The sequence below is a fragment of the Manacus vitellinus genome, unplaced genomic scaffold (assembly GCF_001715985.3).
Source record: "Manacus vitellinus isolate BGI_N305 unplaced genomic scaffold, ASM171598v3 scaffold_4_pilon, whole genome shotgun sequence".
NCBI lineage: Eukaryota > Metazoa > Chordata > Aves > Passeriformes > Pipridae > Manacus > Manacus vitellinus.
The window spans coordinates 6,239,332-6,263,412 of record NW_021940604.1 but is presented as its reverse complement, the minus strand read 5'-3'; the positions used below and the strand labels follow the sequence as shown (position 1 = coordinate 6,263,412).

The 24,081-nt window shown below is 38.6% G+C and overlaps 1 protein-coding gene across 9 annotated transcripts in view; it reads right to left on the bottom strand.

Moving 5' to 3' along the window:
- ARID1B (AT-rich interaction domain 1B) overlaps positions 1 to 24,081 on the bottom strand; it is a 291,114-nt gene that overhangs the window by 67,758 nt on the left and 199,275 nt on the right. For all 9 annotated transcript variants that reach the window (XM_029962868.1, XM_029962870.1, XM_029962869.1 and 6 more), the window contains one exon: positions 13,818 to 13,907. In XM_029962868.1, the coding sequence (XP_029818728.1) occupies positions 13,818 to 13,907 (90 nt within the window). The remainder of the gene's footprint in view (positions 1 to 13,817; positions 13,908 to 24,081) is intronic.

The window sequence follows — 24,081 nt, the reverse complement described above, 5'->3', positions numbered from 1 at the left end:
ACGCACACACTGACACCCAACATGACAAATAACTGAGTGTAAAATGGCAGCTTAGAAACTGGTCTGTAGTGGTTGGAAAACTCCACACTTCCGCAAAGGAAAGCTTGCATGACCTTCTCCATTTAGCTTTGTTTTGAAACAGACCCCTTGATTTTTAAAACAGTTCCACTATGTGCACAAATCTTATCACAAAGCCTATATCTTCTGCTGATAGTGCTGTAAGTAATTTAGAAACCTAATACAATCATATGTCTGTACAAAATAAATGCTTGTGTTCCCAACACACAAACACCATATATATCATGCTTGTGGGATCCATTTAAATGAAAAAAAAAAATCATACTGGTCACACTAAGATTTTTATTATAAAAATAGCAAAGTTACTCCTGATTCTCGTACAGATGTGAGGTTTTTCTGTTTGCTGTGGGCCTTTTAATCTATATGAACTAACTTGCCAAATACTGTGCTAGTGATTAAGGTTTTTCAGCCCAGTTATTATTGCAGGCAGTACTTAACACCACAAGGATGGATGACACACAGAAAAGCTACCAGTACAGTAATTTCCAGTAGTGATGCAGAGGGACTGCTGGTTGTTGAAGCTAATGGAGAACACAGACTAATGCCTAATGAAAAACATGGAGAATATCAGTTTTGGCCACCCCTGTTGTTGTCAAAAAGGCTTCTGGAGGGACCAAAGTAATAAGTGAAGTAAGTGTTTCTACTCAAATGACCTCTTCTTCAGTAAACTTCTCATCCATTTCTCATGCTGTGGAATGGACTGCGTAGCTACATGTACAGTCATAAATAAAACATGCCAGAAGGAGAGTGGTGGTTCTCGTGCCCCCACAGACAAACCTTCCCACTCAATCCTGTTAGTCTTATCTGTATGACTCCTGTGCACAGTCCCTTGCCCTGCCATATACATGCTCTGGGCTGTAGCTCAGGGAGTGCTCACAGGCATTGGCCAAAACCATGCCATGGGCATGCCAGTCATTCAAGGGTAGAGATAACTGTCTGATAGCACTCAAACTCATGTTCTAGCCTTAGTTTACAGAGATGTTGACTAATATAACAAGAAACAAAAAGACTTCTTAACTACTTTTGACGTGAGGCATGAGTTTCACCATCCCAGAGGGTGTAAGATTCCTCTCAAATCAAGGTTGGCTTTGCTATCTTCTCTTGAAACAAGATAAAGAATTAAGACAGGTAAAAAATTAAGGAAAAGGAATCCTGAAATTCAGGAAGAATATCTGTGCTGTCTTATCTTCTGTTACTGTCTGTACAGTATGTTGAAACATGGTATTAAAACAGGACATGCTCCAACTTCCTTCCAGAGAGCAGAGGAGTCATTTCACCTACAGCTGTGATGGGGAGAAGGTAAGAACAGATTCTTACTGTGTTCTGGATTCCATTACAACATAGAGGAGTCTCTTGTCATCAACCTCCATGAGAGTCCAGTGACTATTCAGAGATCAGTGCATGAGTTTCAAATGTTTCAAATATTTGTAGAAAGCTTAGATGTCTTACAGAGAAAAGGGTTCCTGGTCAATACATTAGCATTCATGCATCATAAAGAGAAAACAACATCAATTCTAAAAATCTTATCAGGAACGAAAGGGAGCAGCTGGCATCCATTCATTTTTCCTTATTTACACACATTTTCCCTAGTGTTCAACTTCATTTTATAGCCAATACAAAAAGAAATAAATTTTCTTTCCAGAAAATTAGATCTAAGATAAAGTTTTCTTTCATAAAGAAGGGAAGTAAGATTACATTAGTGCTGCACTGGAGTAACGGCAGTGGAGTGATTCAACAGCCAGACTGCATCTGACATGTCAACCTCTGTGACAACAAGGTGGGTTGTTTTGTCTTTTAAATAAACTGCTAGGAAAGAGTATGAGTTAAGACTTTCAAAATTGCAATGGCAACATGTTGCTCATCAATGAACAAATCTACTCCCTTCCCTTAATACTAGTGATAAAAAAGAGGTAGAAGTGATGCTTTACTTGCCATCATAACAAGACATTGCTTATTGAAAAAACACTGGAGTAGGTTTTCACAAACTAAGCTATTTCAGAAGCAGCTGAATTAAGTGACCCTGACAGAAGCATTTTCTTCCTTTTTAGTTTTTTTTTATATTACACTTTATACTATACATTTTATACTATACCTAAAGAATGATTGTCTTTATTAAAAACCATCTTAATATTGTAGTCATCTTTGCTTTTTTTTTTTTTTTAGTTCTAAATGAAGCAGTACCATACTTTTAACAATTATCACACCATAACAATAATAAAACATGTTCAAGTATAACATACATACAATGTTTAAAAATGATCAGGTAGCTCTTTATTTTTCTTCTTTCTTTTTAGCAAAACACAGAGAAAAAAATATAAACTGAATAATGCTTATGATAGAAATGTTTCTGTTCCTTTGATGAAGGAAAAGACAAAAATGAAGCTTCTGTTGTCCTAAGCAGCACTAACATCTGTTAATATACATCATATAGCTAATACCCCTTATGATGCCTTTTAAAAAACATTTAAAACCTTTTCTTTCCCTTAGGTATATGTACATACAAACCAGATAAACAACAGTAAATTACTAAAGCTTCACGAAATTATGCAGTAAGGTTGTATTAATTATATTTGTACACTGACCAATACAACATCATGTGTTTCTTGAATACTATCTCCTTAGCACTAACCATGAAAAACTCCCACCGAATGTGCAAGGTGCTGCTATAAAATCTCAAATGGATTCATCTGATATTTTAAAATCTTGGCTTGAATATGAAAAAAAACTTACAGAAAAGTAGAAGCAAATACAAAGGAACTGACTGCAAAGGAACAAGTTATTGCATATCAGTTGATGGACAGTAACTGTCTACTGGCACACAACGCATGGTCAATAAGAGGTCTTTTGATTTAGCCATCGATTTTCATGAATGAATTAAACCTGAAAACACGTGGAACACTTACTCACTTTAAGCTCACAAAAACTTTGGAGTTTACAGTGATAGGAGATCATCATTAAAGTACACATCCAATAAATAAAAAATGAGGAAAAGTACAACATGCAACAATATATTGTAAAAATTAACTTACCAAAGGAAAAAAAATACACTGGGCTATGGGTCTTTCTAGAGGGGCACGTTTAGTGACAGAGTATGGGACCAAAACAACTAAAGAACCTTTCTGAGTAAGGAATAAGGAAGTTTCCCTTGTTCAAGGGCAGAAACTGAAGAAGGGGCTAGACAGGCTTATTACTCTGAAAATCAGGGAATGAGAGAAGCAGAAACAGATTGGATGCATGCACTAATCATCAAATAATTAGAGAAAAATAACAGAAAGTCCTCTACTTATGAATCAACTCAAAAAAATTAAATAACTGAAGACATATTTTCCACTACCACTAAAGGAAAAACTTGTGTGTGTGTGTGTAATCACAAAATTTTCCAATGCTTGGTACCTTAGCAAGGCACTGGTCAGTATCCTTGAGAAAAAGAGCAAATGTTTGCGCACCCATGACACAAGTTTTTGGCAGGCTTTCCTTCCTCAAACAATAGTTTGTGTTGTATTGCCTCTTTCAGGATTTTCACCACAGAATACCACAGAACTCAGACGGATCTAAAGCAGTGACTCCCAAATCTAGCTCATCTGTGGATAAACAACACTGAGATAGAAGTGGCAGGGTAAAGCTAAACAAATGAAAACCATTATTCTGTGCAGCGAATGTAATAAAATTTGGCAACCTTTTAGCATGGCAAGATGATCAGGAAGATCACAGTCAGACTGAAACTCTGCCTAGCCCACCTATTCAGATGGCAAGGACAGCTCGGGAAGGCTTTGGACTGATGAACTATGTCTGGGTTTTTGCCCAGCTAAACATGTCCACAGTCAGCACCCCAGAACACTGCAAGGAAACATCCAACAGAACACAACTCATACATTAATGAAGTATTTTAGTAATTGAAAGAGTTGGTTATTCTCACATAAGCCAGAACCCTAAATACACAATCAGGTTGTCTGCACAGACTGTTGATGGTACTGGAACAAACATCTTTGTATTTGTTCTGACCATGGTGTGGTCAGACCTGGAGATGGGTGGGTTATAGATTGAAGGAGCTAAGAACACACTGTTGTCCCATTGCTTATGGGGGGCCAGCACTACCTGGCCATAAAGTACTTACTGTCACTGGCAAAAAATGGTATGGTACCTACCTCTAAGGTGCTGCTTAAAATAAACATTGAAAAGGACACAATGAAAGAGATTTAGGTACCGGAAAAAATCTAAGCAGACAAAAGTGCTGTACAGGTCTAAACAAATAACAGCAATTAAGAAACTGGGGAAGGTTTGACCCATGTACTAGAATAAAACCCACGTAAATCAAGTGAAATCGTGTGGGTGGCATAAAAAAACTTGGCTTCTAGAGCAAGCAGGCACAAGATTTCTTTGCATTCAAGACACCTCAGATCTCATTTTCACTTTCCAGAAACCAGCCTTACTAAAATATGTTGAGCTAGACTGGTGACAGCCCATATAAAACCTATGTTTGACACACATGAAGTATCTGACAGTCATTTACACTATAGGATGATGGGCTAGTGAGCGTGAGTAGATCAGCTTACAGTGTCAATGTCATTTAGATGATGCAAATAGTAGTTCTCAATAGTCTTGTCCAGTTAATAGGCAGGTAAAAGAAATAATGAATCAAATAAATGAACCACCTGCACTGCAGCCATACAGTATCTTTGGATATCTCTGATATGAACCTGTTAGATGTGTCCCAAGCAGCACCACTGACGTGCACAATATTTAGACACCATGTCTCTGCTAATATACCTGATATTGAGTGAACACTTAGGCTGACAAGCAACTTCAGCAACCGAAGGGTAGCAGCATAAAAACATGTACTGAGATCACTGACACAGGACAAATTCAGAAGCTTATTCTTCAGCTGCTAAAAAGAAGGCTAATAATATTTTTGATAATCAGTTTTTAACTCCTATAAAAGCTAAAAAAAATATTTTAAATTTCTCATTTCTTTCTCCAATCACATTCAATTTTTTAAAAAAGCCCCAAAGTATTCTTAGAAGAAAGGTCTTCTTTGAGAAAAAAGAGCAAATGTTTGTACACCCATGACACAGTTTTTGGCAGACTTTCCTTCCTCAGACAGCCGTTTGGGTTGTATTCACTCTCTCTTCTGCTTTTAATGAACTGTTCTTCTAATTAGAATTTCTTCTTCTAATGTTTCTCCATTAACCATGAAAACAAAAAATCAAGTTTCTACATTGAGCTCTTTTTTTCAGCCCACATAAAACCTTGTCATCTTCTCCAAGTCCATCAGGACACCACTAAACACATTTGAAGTTCTCTGGGCTAGAGTAACAGTGACATGATTTCCCTTTGTTATCTAGACAATTTATTTTCACATTGGCATCTGCTAATACCTTCAGTACAACCACCACATTTCTTCACACCCATTCAACAAAGGATGTTTCTTTGCTTATGTGAAACAAGCAGTTATGGAAAACACCACTGCAGCAAAATTAGGACTTCCTGCAAAGATATCTGCAGTATTTCTCCTTTTCACAGAAAGATCAACGTTTAAGAAAAAGCTCTGGATTGGTTTTATTTTTCTTTAAAATTATTTTCTTATTATGCTTTAATATCTATCTTGCAGTCTCCTCACTGTTTATTTGTCTGACTGTTTCTCTTCACAACGTGAATAGCTTTGGGGAAGATGGAAACTAATGACCTAGCTAAGGTTTTAACCCAGACCCCCTGGTGTTTTACCAGCTGTGCTATTAGGTTAACTGGCTGAATCTCCTCTGCTTCTCTCTCTGATATTGCAAAACCCAGTCTATGTATAGCATGCAATAATGTTTAAATTTTTCCCACCCCTAAACCTCCCTCTGCTACTGCCTAGCCCTGAAATTCATATAATCTATCATTGATAAATTAGAATCTGGGGAAGGATCAGACAGATTACCCAGATGGTAGCCGGGGAAGAAATATCCAACCTTTCCTAATGCAAACCTTGCATAATGCTCTCTGATGCAAATTTTAAGTGCTATACTGAGGACAGAGAAGGAAAGACATTTGTGGAGATGTTGATGCACTGGCTAAACAAAAAAACATTGCTCATCCACCATGTTACACATAATTTGTTATTGTAACATACCTTACACAAGATGATTTTACTATGGTGCTTGAAAAATCAGGGCAACAGTGACTTGTAGTACAAAAGCCTGCCCTCCCAACTGCCCCCAAAGCGAATCCTTAATTTTAGTAGGTAGATTGGACTGCTAGAATTAATCTCAGCAGCAACAATAAAACCCTGAAGAGTATGTCTGCTTTGTACAATCAACATTTGTCCAAGTTTGCCTAATAACATGTATACTTAGGAAAATCACGGAGGAGAGCAAAGAAGGAATGGCATTTTTAAATGTATAATATGCAAGGCCTGCAGGCTTAACAGTCTAAATTTCAGGTTTGAAAAATTTACTCTCCCCACAGACTGCTGTTCCAAGGTTCCTTGGATCAACTCAGATCTTCTTTTTCATGAAGTAAATATATTGAATACCATGATATACACACACACACACACACACACACACACACACACACACACACACATATATATTTTGTGGACAAGACTAAAATACACAATGTGTCTTTTCTGTCTTGCACACATGTAAAATAAACCATAATGTTTTTTCAAACACACAAAATCAGTGTGTTTTCCTCAGTCCCCAAATGCCTTTGTATCAGTCTTATTTTTACCGTGATTTATGATTTGACTGATTTTACTCTTCCTTGTTTTGCAGCTGTTCCCTGACGAGCATTTATTCTGCAGCCTTTTGGGATCCTTTGTGATAGAAAGAACTATCCAGGGTTAGCTATTAATATATATATTATATAGATTTCAACTCGCTGTCCTATATATTAACTTAAAATGACATAAAATGTCTTAGATCAGAGGTTCTTTATCTATAGAGAAGCTTCATAAAAAGGTTAATTTAGTTTCTAAGGGAGTAGAGTGTCCTGAAAACAATGGTGCTGTTGAAAAGGCAGACCACAGGCAGCTCCCAGTTTATAGGCCACCATGGGAAGCTGTCCCAGGGACAGGGGTCATACCCAGTAACTTTATATCAAGCCTGGTGACAGCAACATTGACTGTCACTTTGTCAAGTTCTTCATCAGTAACTGCTGTGGCTTATCTCGCTCCCTGAGCCCAGGGGCAGGGAATTTGACAGCTGCCTAATGAAGTCAGTGGAAACTTCTCTATTGAGAAGTCTCTCTGCTGGCAACTATATAAACTCTCTCAGAATAAGTCAATTTTGCTCCCTAATTCAAAAAGAGAATCCCCACTTTAGTTTAAAAAATGAAATAAAGATTTATCCTCAAGTATAACAAGATTTTACATCAGCAAGAAAAGTGCAATGACCATCTGCTAATATACAAAATGTATTTGTTGAGACCCGACTCTGGGTTTTGATGGTACAGATAACTTCAAATCCTACTTCTGCAGTTTTGCTGTCTCCCAGTGTGGCTTATCACATGTAAATCATACCCTTTTCTGCTTCAATTCTTCTTGCAGATGGCCAGTACTGCCATGTATTTAGTGTAGGCCACAGATCATATCAATCTAAAGCTGAGACTGGCTGGTGTATATTTGAAACCCAAGTACAGTCTGAAAACAGCATCCTGAAATGGCAATTGATTTCTTTAACAATTAACCTGTTTTGGCAGAGTAACATAACTTCTAATGCTCTTGGGCAAGAAAAGCAGATCTTCCTGAAGTGCTTGAGAGACAGACACAAAGCTATTCACTCCACAGCTCAGTGAGAAAAACTGTAACCTTTCAACCCAGAAATGTTGATTACTAATTAAAGTAGACATATTGTAGCTTTTTTGCTCATCACATTGAGACTACATTTCAGTGCACTTCTACTGTCAAATTAAAAGTACAGAGGTAAAAACGAATCATGGCCTGATCCTTTTTAAAGACTGATGATAAATTTAGCACTCACTAAATTGCGAAACTACTGTAGCTTTTTGAGTCACCAAAGAAGTTTAGCGCACAGCTCTACTGCATGGCTTTGCCATCACATATAGATCTGCTCTGTGTACTAGTATGCATCACGTTCCTACTTCATCACGTGACTTGAGATGAAAAAGGTATGTTTTACAGAGTTAAGTGTGACAGTTTCAACCAAAACCTGCTTTTCCTCCTTACGTGATGCACTTTTTCTGGTTGTTGAGCGCATAATTCCTCTAACCCCAGTTTTCTGGGCATGAAGATTTCCTCCCAGCCTGGCATAGTGTTCCTACATACCAGGCAGAGCTCAGCTCCTCTGCACTGACCCACTTGGAGCGCTATGTGCAGAAGAGGCACTCAAAAATACCTGTGGCTTTGCACTCAATGCATGTCTCAAGCATCTTTCTTTAAGAGCCTGAAACACTTCAGTCTACATCAAGTAAACTTATTACCAAGTCTGATTTAACCTTAAGTGGTGTCATCGTTAACATGGCAAGCAGAAGAATTTTAATGACAAGAATCATTTTATCCTCTAGCTCCTCAGTGCTCTGAATAGATCCCAAAATCCCCAAATGAGAGCAAAAAACGTATTCTCAGGGAAAGTCTTTTTAAGATCTAAAAGCAAACTACAGTATCTTTTTTGTTACAATAAGAATTCTTTGATCTATTTTCTTCCTTTTGGTTTGTCTTTTTAAGAAGAAAATAGATTTCAGGGAAAAGAATCTCTACCATTGAATGTCAGTATTAAGCCATAAATCTCATCAGGAATTGTAGGCGCAAAACACCCAATTGGTATTCTGTGTCTTCCGCACAAGCAAAAACATTTATATTTTGTTAGAAGAAAATACATGACTGTAGAATTTATGTGATGACTGTGTACAAATAAGCATGCCCAGAAAACAGTTAAAGGGGAGAAAAATACCTATATGAAATCTAATGAGCAAATTAGGAAATTGTAGTTACAGGAATTCAGTTGCTACTTAGTGTTTATAGGGAAGCACAAAGAGAACATCAAAATGCCCGATCACATCCCATCTGTTACTACCTCTTGCTGGATAACATCTTGGCTGCCAAAAAAGCTATTTAAACTTACTACATTACAGCTACTGATAAATATCACTTCTGTGAAGATCTAATACTAAATAAGGACAAGATCTGAGGATAAACCTTACAAGCAGCTGTGTCAAAAAGATCTAAATTTTGCTTACTATAACACCTGTACTCCTACAAGCCTGCAGTTTCTTATTCCCTGTCTCTGTCTGTGATATGTTTTTAACAGAGCACATAACTGTACAACAATCCTCAAAAGCTGGATCATGTCAACAACAGAAAGAAATAAAGCTAGAACAGAAAGAATGACAGAAAAAACTAAAAATGAAAAACTGCTGGGAGAAGGTGATGGAGAAGGTGGCGACTTCTATTCAACAATTTTGGAGGTGCTTACTCTGGGCACTGTCCACATAGATCTGACAGAATGCTGCCATGAAAATGCCTCAAGCAATGGAATACATTTTCCAGCACATCACAGCAGCTGCAACAGCAATTCTGCTTGCAATCCATGTCCAAAAAGAAAAGTTCTCAGTGGTCCTATTTCAGCATATCTCAAGGACTAATTAAATCCTCATTACTATCTTCTAATTATTCCAGTGCTCTGGGATTTCACTCAGCAAGTCCCCAATGGTGCATTAGATGAAAAGGGTTAAATAACCTGTGTTGATTTTGAGACTCCAGATCTATTTCAGACCTTTAGCATATCATCAGCATTATCATGAATATTTAACTATGTACCGCTGTGAAAATTATAAGGGGAAAACAATTAAAGATTTTTTAAAAATTAATTCTGACCCATATACATTTGCACTAATAAATAAGGCTTCTTTAAGTATCCCCATTATGAGAGTGCTCGCCAGAGTAATAATGTGAAGTCATTAACTGTTTCCATTAAATTCAATGGTTTTTAGGAACTCCCAATTCACTATTTTAATATAAGACTGAAACCTGACATGTACATACCCAACTGCATAAGCATGAAAAATACTACTTAAAAGCAGGTAAGTTTTCTGAGCTTTTTCAAAATTAGGTAAGGAACCATTCATTCCTGCAGGGGGTAGAAGTGCCTATTTCAACATTATTGTGACACATATTCTCCTAACAGTGCTTGAACAGGTGAGTATTTGCATAGGCAGATGGAAATCTCCATTAGTTTACAAAAGTAAGAATGGGAGTATAAGCTAAAGGCCAAGACGAAGGTTTCTTTTTCACGCTGCAGCTTCAGGAAACTAATTTAGGGTGTTAATTGGGATATGCTGGGTTTCTATTTGATCCCTAGAAATAACTTCTAACTCATTTAGCAGTTCTGGCTACTAAGGACATCCTCAAAGTGCAGCTTCCAAAACTTAAACAAGTGAGTAGGTACAGCTGAATATAAGGAACTCAAGAGACTGTGTGTACCTCAACTATTTGCCGAATGGTCATGACAGCTGTGGTATCATTGCTGCCCTACCTCTGGGCCTGATGCAACAAAAGCTTATAAAAAGCTTTGAGTTCAATAAACACAAAAATTCAACCCCCTACTTTTGATCATACAAAGAAAAGTCTGGAGTAGATATATCAGAAAAAAATGCATCCTCCTTCCCCCCAAAAGCATAGCAAATTTAAATGACTACCTCAATTAGTCATGACTACATTGCCATTATGGTATCCCCAAGTAATGGTAATTGTTGGGATTCAGCAGCAGTTAACACACATGCAGGTAGAGCAGCCATGGCCACTCCTGCTTTTCCAAGAGACTTCTGACACCAGACCTACACGGCCTGCTCCCTCTATCCCCAGAGCTGTCCAGCTCTGACAGTCCATTATGATGTATGGGACTTACATCAAGTCCCAGTACTTTTAAATAAGACACATGAGCTGAGAGATAGGTTATGTATATAAAAGTAAATATAATTTCTTGTTACCTAGGTAGACAACATTTGTTTGTAGAACTAAAACCATTTCACTGATTTGGCATCAAACAACAATGGCCAGTTACCAATTCTGGGACAAGAACAGAAGTCCCTAGGATAGCATGCTCCATTTACACTGACCAGGTCCAAATGTCCTACAGCTCGAGCAGGAAATGAAAGATTTTAAAATTATTTTTACAGAAAGCATGAAATAAGCTATATAAAAAAAAAGCTGAAGAGCACAAAAAAATCCAATCCCCCAAGAAATTTCTATTGCTGTACATATAACAACAATACCACTCCTCTCTTTCTGCACATAGAGTGTACATGTAAAAATATGCTCACTGCTTCATGCTGCACCGTATGACAGGGAATGTATACTCTCGGGCAGGCAAACATAAAAATCCCTGCTGGGTGCTGAGCAACCATGGACTGCAGGGTAAAATACAGTCAAACACTAAGGTAAGTGTAAACTTAATGGTTCAAGGTAGTGGTTTAGCATCCAAAAGTGTTAAAGCTCAGACTCCACCTGTCAGTCAAGCTTCATGATAGCTGATAAATAGCATTTTTTTCAAGTATTCAGAGCAGAAGATTTTGCTCAAGAAATGAATATTAGTCCTTTGTTTATCCAATTCTCTCTCTAAACAAGGAAAGAAATGCTATACAAAGTGCAAACCCAAACATTACCTTATCGAATGTAGTGTCACTGGGGTTTTTGTTTTCATTTTCATTTATTTTTTTTCTTTTCTTTTTTTGGGAGAAAGTGTATCAGTAAGCCGAGAGTTTAAATTACTGTAACAGATGCCCAAGGATCAGGTGTCCTTAGCAGCAACGATTTTCTGCTCAGGTTTTTATCAGTAAATGACAAGCACCTTCCCTTTGAGCCCCCATCATTCCCCCTCCTTCCTTTCTTCAAGTTCAGTGGAAACCAGTTCAAGAAAGCAAAGGAATCAACTAATGTAACAGCCTTTTTAAAAGGTGAAGTTTTCCATTTCAAAGGAGCCTCTAATCAATGACAGTGCACAAAAGGGAATGCACGCATGTTTATGTGCGTACGGCACAGACTTTAGAGAAGCTTTGGGGAACATGTTCTGCAAAATCAATATGATCCAGCTAGTTACAAATTTTGAATCTCCCCCATGAACCAAATGGGCTTCTTATACAAGCTGGGTCACAAGATCATGCACATTACACCAGTTTTTGCATATGAAGTGTTCAAAAACTGCAACATTCCCAAAAACATTTTCTCTAAGAAAATACCTACAAATCTCACTGCAGAGAAGAAAAACCAGACTAAATCAATCTGTAAATTTTAATTATTTCGCTGTTATTTACTTGTTTGATTTCCCAGTTATAGCACCTGTCTTCTCTGTTTTACTTCTGAATACCCCTCTGCCTCTCCTGACCATATAATGACCCCCAGTTTTGTTCTACAGCAGAACAGAGAGGTTTGATCTTTCCAGCTCTGTCAGACCTGCATAACTCATCCCCCAAAGTCAGGTGAGGAATACACACTGCAGAAACAATTGTTACTGGGTAATATAACATTTTGTGCCAAGACCCAGTTGTGCCAGGAAATGTAAATATCTTTGTGAGATGTTTGGGTCTTTAAAGCCTCCATCTGATCCATTCTTGCTGCCTTGTGACATCTATCGCACAAGGCATCATATACTTGTGTTGGATACTGAGGCCATTCTTTTTCTCACCAAACATGCACAGTATTCTAAATTTTTTAAAGGGGAAAATAAGTCCCTGCACTAACGACTGAGTATAAAGAATGACTGAAAAGGAATTCTGTATTTCATGTTCTCATTAATCAGCAGTCCTGGAGGAGGGGACAATCAGCCCAGAAAAATAGCAAAAATTAAGACTCTCTGCTCTTCTTTGTGAGTCCTCTTAGCTCCTCCTGGATGCTATCCCAGAAATTTGTCATTCTGTGAGTTCAACTTGTTTCACTGCGAGAAAACTTCTAGTATTTATGGTATCCCCATATGGTGCTACTTAGGATATTTCTGGAAGCAAGACATTTTAGGAGGGGCATTTCATAAATAACTCCATGTTTATCACAGTTATCATGTGTCTGTTTTGTAAGCCTGTCACTGGCACATGTTAACCACTGCATGGACAGGATGCCCAGTTTACAGCAGTTGACTGTATGTACGGCCATGCAACAAAGCTGTGACAACTATCTTCCATGAGCTAGGGAGGAAGGAGGTGAAAGGAAAAAGGCTTAAAAGTTAAAAAAGGTAACATTAATTTAAAAATGCTCTGTTTATTTTTGTGAGCACTTGCTAGGAAGCACCCTTTTAGAACCGTGCTGTTGCCTGCAATGTTTTCCCTTGCAAGATTTCCAAATGTTTGAACCATTTGACCTAAATATTTTTATATTTAAAGATATTTTTATCCTAGAACTGGATAGAGGACTATCGTGTCCATGCAAAGACAGAGATGAGAGTTTTAAGAACAGTAGCAAAACTGTAGTTCTCATAGTGAGGACTATTTCTGTATATCTTAATTTCAAGATAGACAAGAATAAGTTGCATTCTCTAAGACATGACTCAAGTATTTACAGAAACTGCCTTTATACCCCGGGTATTCATTATATTTTGAGAAAACCTTGTTTTCAATTATAGTTTGGTAAAACCCGCTATTCCATTGCTCTTTCCCCATAGAAGGAACACCCCCCAAGCCTCCTACAATGAAGACTGTCATTATTTTCCCTGGGAGAAGAAAAGAAATACCAGGAAATCTCACATGGCTAATGTGCATCTGAAAATGAAGGCTGCATTTGACACCGACTAAAAAAGCCCCAACACCTAACAAACCTCGGTCCTGTGGCATTGGTGACTGGCTCAAGGCAGGGTGGGAGCTGGATTCTGACTGGCTGCCAGGAGGCTGCGGTGGCATCTGACTGCCTGTAACACACAGAGAAAAAAGGGAAAACAGACTTGCTTTTAACATTTCAATGCACAAAACCAAGTCTTGCTGCATTTTTCAACCACTCAACATCAAAGAAATTACCAACTGTATAAGGTAAAGGCAGAGCTCAACAGGTCAAACTTTTTTCATATTTTTTTTCTTTTATTTTTTGAAACCCATGTAGGAAACATGCACAAACATATTTAGCAACAGGCATGGTGAAATGCTCAATTTTGTATTGAGTGAGTTCCCAACCTCACCAATATGATCCAATTTATAGCTGCAAATCTCCTGACACATATTTCTGTTAGAGAGTTTAACAAAATCCAAGTCTGCTGAACAATAGGGCTCATCCTGCTGAGCTTAAACTGGCCTCCAGCCAGGCAGACATGGACTGCTGCCAACAATATTACCAATGAAAAATTCGGTCAATACAAAAATGACTAATAACAACAGTTTAAAAACTATTTCGATGAATCAGTGGTTTCAATATTGTTTGAATGTCCATGTAGAATATGGGAATAAACAATAATATGTAGGTACATGTGGTGAAAGTGAAGCATGTTTGAAAGAGATCAGAGAGAAAAGGGGTATCTTATTATTCAAATAAAAGCAAAGGGAAGTTATTTATTAAAATAACTAGCCAGAACAGACAGATCCACTTTTATTACTTCATTCAAAAGACATCCAGAGAATTCATCCACTGCTGTCTACCCACTCAAACAAGAACAGCACTCACAGTGCTGTCTGTGAGGCTCAGGACACAAAATCTTCCCTTTCAATGTTAATGGATAATAAAGCAGGCTTTTATTGCACTGATGCAAGTCACTCCTCTGGGTCACCGTTCAACACCACGTGAAGCAGGGAGGTCAATGCTACCACCCTCCCAATGCCCCAAGGGCCTTGTGCCTAAGAGTCAACTTGTCACAGGAGTAACAATGAGACCTGGACATCCCCTAGGACTCCTCTTCACTCCTGGTCTGAGACATGCCTACTTGTGACAGCCCAAGAGGCTTGAAGACCACCTCAGATTAAGCAGCAAATATATACTTTACGCATTTAGACACTGCAGTGATGAGCACGGTATAAATAGCAGGAGACAGATTTATACCCCTCATCCTCAGAAAGTGTTCAGATTATTTTCCGTTTGAAAGAAATGGAACGAATAAAAACAGAGGCAATAGATTTGTGCCTGCTGAGACTCATTTCCTCCTGCTCAGCAGCTGCCCCTCCGCAGTGCAGGAGCAAGAATCCTGCGGGCAGTCCTGGTGCTGGGAGCTGGGCTGACAGCGGGGCAGCAGGGCCTGCTCTTTAGAGCCATGAAGAGCCCCAAGTTGGACATAAAAGCAGGAAAGCAAATGTGTCTGCTCTGCCCTATCCCCTTCCCATCCTCAAACCAACTGAGTCTCAGCACCAACTCTGAAGAAAAGCCAGACTGATAGAGAACAAAAAGAAAATCTAAAAAATGTGGAGTGTAACCACTGCCTAGCTATTCAGATGAGGTGCATTTGCACCAAAAACATGACACTCAACATTACCAGGAGCAGCTGTGACAACTGTCTCAGAGATGCAAATGCTGGACTAGAGGCAGAATTGTACCTCTAAAAGACTAAACATGCCACTCAGCGCCTGAGGCTTTGGGATCCATGGCCCATTCACGAACTCTGAGGCATATGACAATAATAATGAAAAAACCCAGATTGTGTTTTGATGTCACTCAAGAGCAGGCTGGGGAGACAGTAAGTGCCTTCATTATAATGAAGGCTTTTGGCTTGACAGGAAGTGACTCAAAAACTGTAAACAAACAGCAATTCCATGTGAACACAGGGCACTGCCACTTCCACTGTGTATGCCCGAGGCACTGCTATCAGACAGAATACTTTAAGTAGATCAGAACCATCTAAGATTTTTGCAAACACTTAAAAATATTAATAAAGGCAGGGTAGTCATGACTGCACCACACAGCCCTCAGCAGGGTCCCCCTTTAGGTGGAGGCTTGACAACTTTGAGAGATGCTATAGTGCATAGAATAACTATGCTAGGCAACATATTTTGCGTATTATACATGGTCTCTATTTTTTACATGGATAATAACATCAGTTCTCTGTCAAGAACCTTATCCTGCACAGGCAGATGTGCAAGCATAAACCATGAAAGTCAAAGCCCAGAACCACACACGTACAACATGATGCAGTTTTATCTGCATCCTTAGTTAATACAGACTCCAGAGTTTTGCAAATTTACTGAAATTATTAGCCTCTGCAAACACTAATGCTATTTTATCAGTACACTTTTTTACATTTAGTTCTGTTTTTTTCCTGTATTCAACAAGCTTTAAAGCAAATTTTTTGCTTCACAAAGGAAAACTACTTCATAAACATAGTCTAACGACAAACTTTCAGGAGAAGTATCTGCTATGCTAATTATCAGTGGGTACTACAGATTAGCCAGATGCTGGACATCAAGGTATTGCATCAAAATGTTTTCAGTCAAACTGCCATTTTATTCTTAGAAGCGATCTGAAAGGTAAAAGGAGGCTAAGCACCCAAATACCTTTGAAGACTTGAACTCTTAATTTGGGTATCTAACTCCTATTGATTGGGAGCTGATGACAGGACTTTAAAAACCTTTGAAGATCCTGTCTGCCATGCTTTTTAAGTTTCTTTGTCATGAAAAGAAATGACCTTAAAGATTTTCCATTTCTTTCCTTTAAATGATAGTAATCCTTCTCTCTTTCAACCAGTATTGCAGTTGTGATTCTTGGAAGACACTTTAAATAATACATTAACAGACTTTTGTATTTTATTAGGGAAGGGAAACTTCGACAAAAGAAAAACAACCTCTCTTCTTTTTTAACATAAATTCTACAGCTGTTTAAGAAAGAAAAAAAATCCAATAACTTTTTTTCACTGACAGACTACTGCCTCTTTTGAGCCAATGATACACAGATGGAAGTTTAAACGGGGATGACCTTTTCCCATGTTTTGTACAGCACTATTGCCACACTGGTGAGATACTCCACCTGCCAAAACTTATCCAAAGTGAATACTATGGATGTTTCACAATATTTTTATTATGCAAAATCACAGAAAATGCAATAATGTGCATCAAAAGGATAGAAGCTGCCACACTATTTCTTTCCCCTTTATTTAAAAGACCAAAACACTGTTCAAATACATATAGCTATCTAGTAAAATTAGTTGTTAAAGCTACCAAAACCAGTAGTCTATGTAATATAGTGTCTGCTACTAAAAAAAACCCAACGGTCAGCTGAAGAGGAAAGAAAATTTAAAAATGCTTAATAACATATTTGTAAGCTGGTTTTCTATTTTTTAAACTATGTGAATTGCTTTTAAACATTTTGCACTTTGAAAATCTACACTTCAAATTGAGTCAGGAGAGACTGCACAGCACCTTTGGAAGAAATGGACTGACAAAAGTACTAAACAGTGATTACATTATGACTACAGCCATGCAGTTAAACTGTAAAAGGTAAATTCCTCAGAGCCAACAAAGCAAGCAAGAGCAGACCTTTGATATACTGCTGAGGAGGGGTCCTTACAGTCAATTACAGTCCACATCAGTAACATTCTGAAACAAGCTGAGGGCTCTCTGGTCCCACCACTGTAATGACACACTGTAATGGAGGATGCTCAGCTGCAATACCCTGTACCAGCTGCATAGCACCTCACAGAACTATGCCTGAACAATTGAATCAAGAAAGCACTTCAGTGCTAACAGGTTCTCTCTGGGAAATTACTAGTTAAGGGGGGAAGGAGGGATATCAGCATAGGAATTTTAAGGTGTGTGAGGAACTGGCAAACAGGAGGGTGGGGGACTGATCATAGCCTGTGTTAAAAAGGGAACACTAGGCTGAAGGAAAGGCAGAAGTTAAAGATCTTGTAGCTTGTCTTTGGGACAATTCCCAACATAATTTAGGAATTAAGAGCTAGAATTGGATTTAATGATATTGGCTGATCACAAAGTAGGGAATTTTAGTCAATATAAAAGATGATAAAAATACTACCTAAGAAACCCTTTGGATCACCTTTCGGGTTGGAGTATCAAAAATGTAAACACTTATATTCACAGAAACAGGCCTTTCGTAATGGAAGAGCTGTAGGTTATAAGGTAGAAATGGGAAAAGAAAAAGAAGGAAAAATCTGACCGTATTTTTTGACCTAAAATGGTTGTAACTTACGAACAGTTGTAACTAACCATTTGACGTGCCACCAAAAGAAACAAATTTATTATTAGGATGAATTAGGAGGACTGTTTCCAGTAGAGATAAGACAATACAACATCCCTGCTGATGTGTCACTGGTGAGCCTTCATACAGACAAACGTAGAAAGTTTAAAAGTTAGCTGGAATGGGAACCATCTACCAGCATGACATAACAGGAGGCTCAAAGAGCAAGTATTATTTAGTATTACAAAAATTGAAGCTGTGATTTTGTGACTTCTTTCTAAAAATACATTTGCAGCTAAATATCAAGGAGGAAAAAGATCATGATGTGTAGGATGATAATCAAACCATTACTGGAATTTGAAACAACCTCCTTTTAGGAATAATGAGGTCCTGAAAATCTAGTGATTAAGATGAAATCTGATAAAATAATGGGATAATCATCACACAGTAGATGTGACAGTAAAGGCTTACACACCAGAAGGGACATTCTGGGTCTCAGATCCCTACATCAGAAATGAAAGAACATAAGTAGGCTTCTATATGGGAGCGTTTCAAATGAGCTTTTCAGGAAATTTAAAGTGAGGCAAAATGACCTCAAAGGAAAGAAATTTTTCTATGGGTAGCGTAAAGTGAAACTGGTCATGTGTTTTGTGTTATCTCTTCATCTCACAAAGCCTATGACCCCTTAAGAATAAAGATGATTTTCTTCCTTAATTTATGCATTATAGCCAAGCTTCCTGTTGTATCAACAGCATTTTTTAAATGACTTATTCATTCCAGTAAAAACCAGGGGCTGTCTGCATATCCTCTCAAATTAAGAAACAGAAAATATTAAAACTTCCTCATATCTATGCAGTAATCTGAGTGTAGATGTTTTAAAAGGCCTGAGACATGAGGACCCTTTCAGATACAGCAGCTGTGGCTGTGCTGGGATACAGAGAGTCAAGTACACTCAGACTAAACCTTCTGGCTTTGCTCAGTGCCACACTGAGTAGGAAGTGAAATAATTGTTAGTACTGCCTGCACTGACAATGGGCTTGGTGTCAAGGGGCAGGAAAGCAAATATATTGCCCTCCAGGGCCAAAGCTCATTTTGCTCCAGAGGGGAAGGGAAAGCAGCAGCAGACACTGCCAGGAGGGTCTGTTTCATCCATGCCCCATCCAGAAGTCACCTCTGCATTTGGATCAAAGTTAAGCACTTTCTCCTGAGATTCTGGAAACAAGCCCAAAGCAAGCTGTCAGTGGGAATCTTCAAAAAGCTGTGACTCACCTGGATAATGAGTGGCTTTCCAGTAGGTTATAGTAAGCACCTGTCTGCCTGAGGACTATTCCTCTCCAACAAATTCCAAAATCCTGCTGCAAACTGTGAAAGTACTAAAGCTCTTCAAAATTAATGATGCACCATTTATTTATTTGTATAAGTGAAGACATAAATCAGTTTAAATCTAGGAATCACTGCTTTTCTATCCTCAGTAACACCCACTCCAGACTTGTAATATCACTTTACAGTTATGAGAAGTTTCATTTGGAGGAATGAAATTCTTTCTGCTTTCACCTCTGCCTAACTCCGCATCCATTTAATGCATTATTTTCATTAAGCTTGGGAGAATTTCCAGCCCAGTGTATTTCTGCTGGAGGCCAATCCAGCATGGCGCAGCCCAGGATAGCAACCAGTTAAATCTTTTCTAATCCCTGCATTCAGAAATGGTGGCTCACAGCAGCTGGCACACAGGAACTGAATAGAGCAGGCAAGCTCGTATTTCTCTCACCAGGCCAAATTAATAAAAACAAAACCTGATTTCTCCTTCTCATTTTCCTATTCTTCCTGCTCCCCAATATTTTTCCTCTTTCAAACAATTTTTTTTTATTTCGTTTGAGAAGCCTAATGTTTGGCTGTCTTCTGAAGAAACGGGCACAGTGACAGATGAAAGGCCGTATTCATCGCCTAATTCAGAATAGGAAAAAAACGACTGCTGTGCATTTAAGATTCTAACAACCTTGCAATTTTGTAGAGCCGTTTTCCCTAACCCGTTCTTTTGAAGAAATCTGCTTTTATTCTGTTAATAACTAACCACAGTTGCAGCAGCATGGATCCGATTAGCAGTTCTTACGCTACAAAGGGTGGGGGGGGGAAGGCTGTGAACAGGGTTGCCAATTTGTCCACTTGGGTCCCCAGGAGAAAGATTAGATGAGGTGCTTGCTCCTTTCTTTCCCACTCGCTTGCTGCTCTGCACTAGACAGACTTCTTCAAAGCTCAGCCACTGACTTAATTTCTTTTTTTCCCCCTCTAAAGTCTCGTTTAACCACCCCTCCACACGTTTTGCACTCTGTGTCACCACGTCCCTCCAAAGAGACAGCGTGAATTGGTATGAGAGGGGTTGGGAGAGGCTGTGGCCGCAGCTTGCCAGCACCATCTCTCACACCTCTATGGGGCCTCTGAATTGCTTTTAGATTTTGTAAATTATATTTTCTTAAATTTCTGCAAACCGCTGGGAAAGTGTCTATGTTCTTTAGGGAATGATCCAAACCCTGTAATCATACTGTGTTTTCTTCACTCTGTCCTTTTAAGCCTTCCATAAAAATGGCAGTTTTGCTTGCATTTAGACTGAAGTAGGAGATTGTAAAGGGTTGTATGGATTTAGTAATCCGTAATTACTTGGGACGCATCATTACATGTTTGTTAATGCAAAAAGCATATACTTCAGCTAGTGAAAAACCATTCTCAATTTCTTTATGTCAATTAACCAGAATACAAAATTGTAACTGATGCAAGTGCTAAATATCTAAAAGCTCCTAACAAAGCAGACAGTAGTACTTCTTTCTTACATTTGGCTCATTTCTTCCTTCCAGAAATGAAACCTACCCTGCCATACACCTGAAACTTAGAACTACAGAATTCCACTCAGGGATTTAATCCAAGTTCCAAAAGGAAGAATTTTTCATTAGCAATGCTCATTCTCTAGACTACATTTATAACTATGAGGAGATTTTTTTTCTCTAAGCTGTTCCTCATGGTGTCAACTGAATTTAAGAGCCCAAGAAGCACAACAGATGTAGGAGACATACACTTCTAATATTTGCCACCTAATAAAAATCTTAATTCCTAACTTTAACATTGCCAAATCCTAAACAAACCGTATATCAGTTTTCATTTGTGGTATCTGCAGCGTAAATACATGCAGAAAAGAATGGGTGAATGTGAACTGAAATTGCTGTTTCTTATCTGTATTTCTTTTCCCTTAATCCAGCTACATGTAATAATTTCTCAGAATAAATACTCATCATCAAGCAGCATTAACTCGGAAGATCATCAATGATGGAGTTTGAGTCCTCCCTGCTCTTCCTGACTCTCTCAGGTTTAGCAAGCAGGTGGACATTGGAGCAGCGCTATGTGGCAATGAACTATTTAGCTAGTCCTGCCTGTTACTCCTCATACTACGTCATTGCCTGTGATTAACGAGTGTTTTAGTAGCAAAGTGTATGTGCTCTCGCTAATACTACCCTCAAAAGGAACAAACTCTTAGCTAATCTAGTTTTTCTTATTGCATTATATTGCAAATTACACAGCCCTGTTCTCAATGGTTCTCAGGGACAGGGGAGAAAAGGGCAAATTGAATGCATAAAGGACAAAAGCACCTTGTGGCAAACCTGCTTCCAAAAACCATTTGGTGGGTCTGATCTCCCTAGAAGACAAGATCTATCATGCCATATTTCATCTTGCCCGACAACGATAAGCTCCAAAGACTGGTGCATAAGCGAAGTAATTCTTCATGTATTTTTAATCAACCGAGAACTTTCATCTGGCGAGCTCCCTCTACAAGGTCACATGTACCATGCGCGGCCACGTGCGTCTCAGGCAGTTCGCAAACACCAAGTCCTATGTCAGCTTCTGTTTGGAAGGGGGAGTATCAACATTAGCAACCCCTGGTTATATCATTTATAAACATGCAGATGTGGATTATTAAAGATTAATGCATTTTGGGATTGGTGTCGGCATTCCGTTTGTCTCACGCCGAAACCAATTCTGTTCTTCATTAGTCAACGACAACCTACATCACCCTGTTGTGGAAGAGAAATCAAAGGTGCAAGCATGAATTGAGAATAAGTGATGAAACTGATTACTAAGAAACTTAACGGCTGTAATCAATCAACACATCACAACAATTTGAGTCCACTGTTATCTGGAAATGGGGAACAAACAGAAAAGCTTGCCAACGGAGTGAATTGTTCTTTTGTGTTTGCTTTCTAAAAACCTACTTTGCAATTTGACTTCCATATCTACCTACAGAGCGATGCTGTCAAAGGGACGCTCAAATCTTTCAAGCTGCAGCTCAACCTGCATGAATTTTGTCTCTAAGAAGGAGAAAGGATACCTTGTTTTTCATTCATTTTTTTAAAAAAATATTATTTGGAGGTAGTGAAAATGCTCTTCTTTTGAAGCTAAGTGGCTATTTTCTAGCTGGGACAGAATTAATTCAAGCCATATTTTTAATTGTTCAGATTCCTTATTCTAAGGAGGGACACACCACGTATCCGTCTAGCCAAGTCTGACACTAACTATGAAGCATGAAGGCTGCTTTAAATATCTCTAATGGCAGTGATACATAGTCCATTGAAAAACTGAAAACTGCAACAGCCTATCCCATCACAGAAACCAAACCAATTACGACATTTACGCTCTATTTTATCTAGGTATAACAACCATCTGTCAACAACAACAAAAACACACTGATAGAGATGTGAGAGACTTTTCCCATTTGCTCATCAATCACTGTTTAGTATTGCAAGGGAAGGGAGTGAAAGACAACCTTTTCACTTATGATAAAACACAAATTAATGCCCTATTTGCCAACACAAAGAGAGACAATCCATGTTTGTGTAGCCAAGTAATGACAGAGTAAAAAAACCCCAAATGTTCAAAAATAAGTACACGTCGCTTTAATTTTCTTGACAAAAACATATGTGGGTTGAGCAAAAAAAGTCAGAAAGAAATGAAAAGGTTAATGATCAAATGTAAACAATAATTGTCCAAGGATGGCCTTAAAGCATACATCTGAAACTAACAACAAACATACCTGTAAAATCTTGGTGGCTGTGTTTAAGTATATTTGAATTTTATTATGTGAAGCATAACACATGCATAATTATGCAAATATTTTAATTGGATTTCAACAGCCCTCATACTCTAGATGGATTTAAACCAGCACGGTGCTACCAATGACTCACAGAGCTACAAGAAGTGGCCTGTCATATGCATGCTGCCACAGTGTCCACAGCAGCAGATGCCCTGCCATGCTGGCTGCTCGGCCATTGCCAGGATGATGAAAACAGGCCTGGCAGGAATCAACAAAGAGGACGCACCAGATATGGGGCAGAGCACAACTATGGGGATGTGAGCACCACTGATTTGGCCATCTGCTGGAGGTTTACACAAAGCCTTTATAAGGTGCTGGACAACTCTCAGCGCTGTGCTCCCCACACCCCTCAGGAGGTTCAGTGCATGCGGCAGAAATGTTTGTCTCCGGCTTACACAGAGATATAAACACTTATATACCAGATATGAAGCAACTGAAACTACTTAAAACTAAAGCCCATAAATGACCTCTAAAAAATAACCACCACAGGGCATGCTGGTTTTGGTGATTTACTGTTTTTCTATCTGATGCTTAACTTTGGGCCAGTAAAAAACAGCAGGTTGATGGTGCCGGAATAAGAAACTCTCTGTCATCAGGAAAACCTAACAGGAAGAACCTGAACAGCGTGTCTCTGTCTTCTGCACCTGTTCTGGGAAAACCATCTTTGCAGAGAAGGACACCTCTTTGATCTCTGTGGCCAGACTGCAAGTGTGATAGGAGTGCCTTTTGTAGTATCGGCTCTCCTCATGAAACTAAACTGAGACTATTTAGTTAATTCATGAAGGCTTGAGACAACTGATTATTCATCAGTTGTGACCTGGGCTGAATTCTAACTGGTATCATGGGT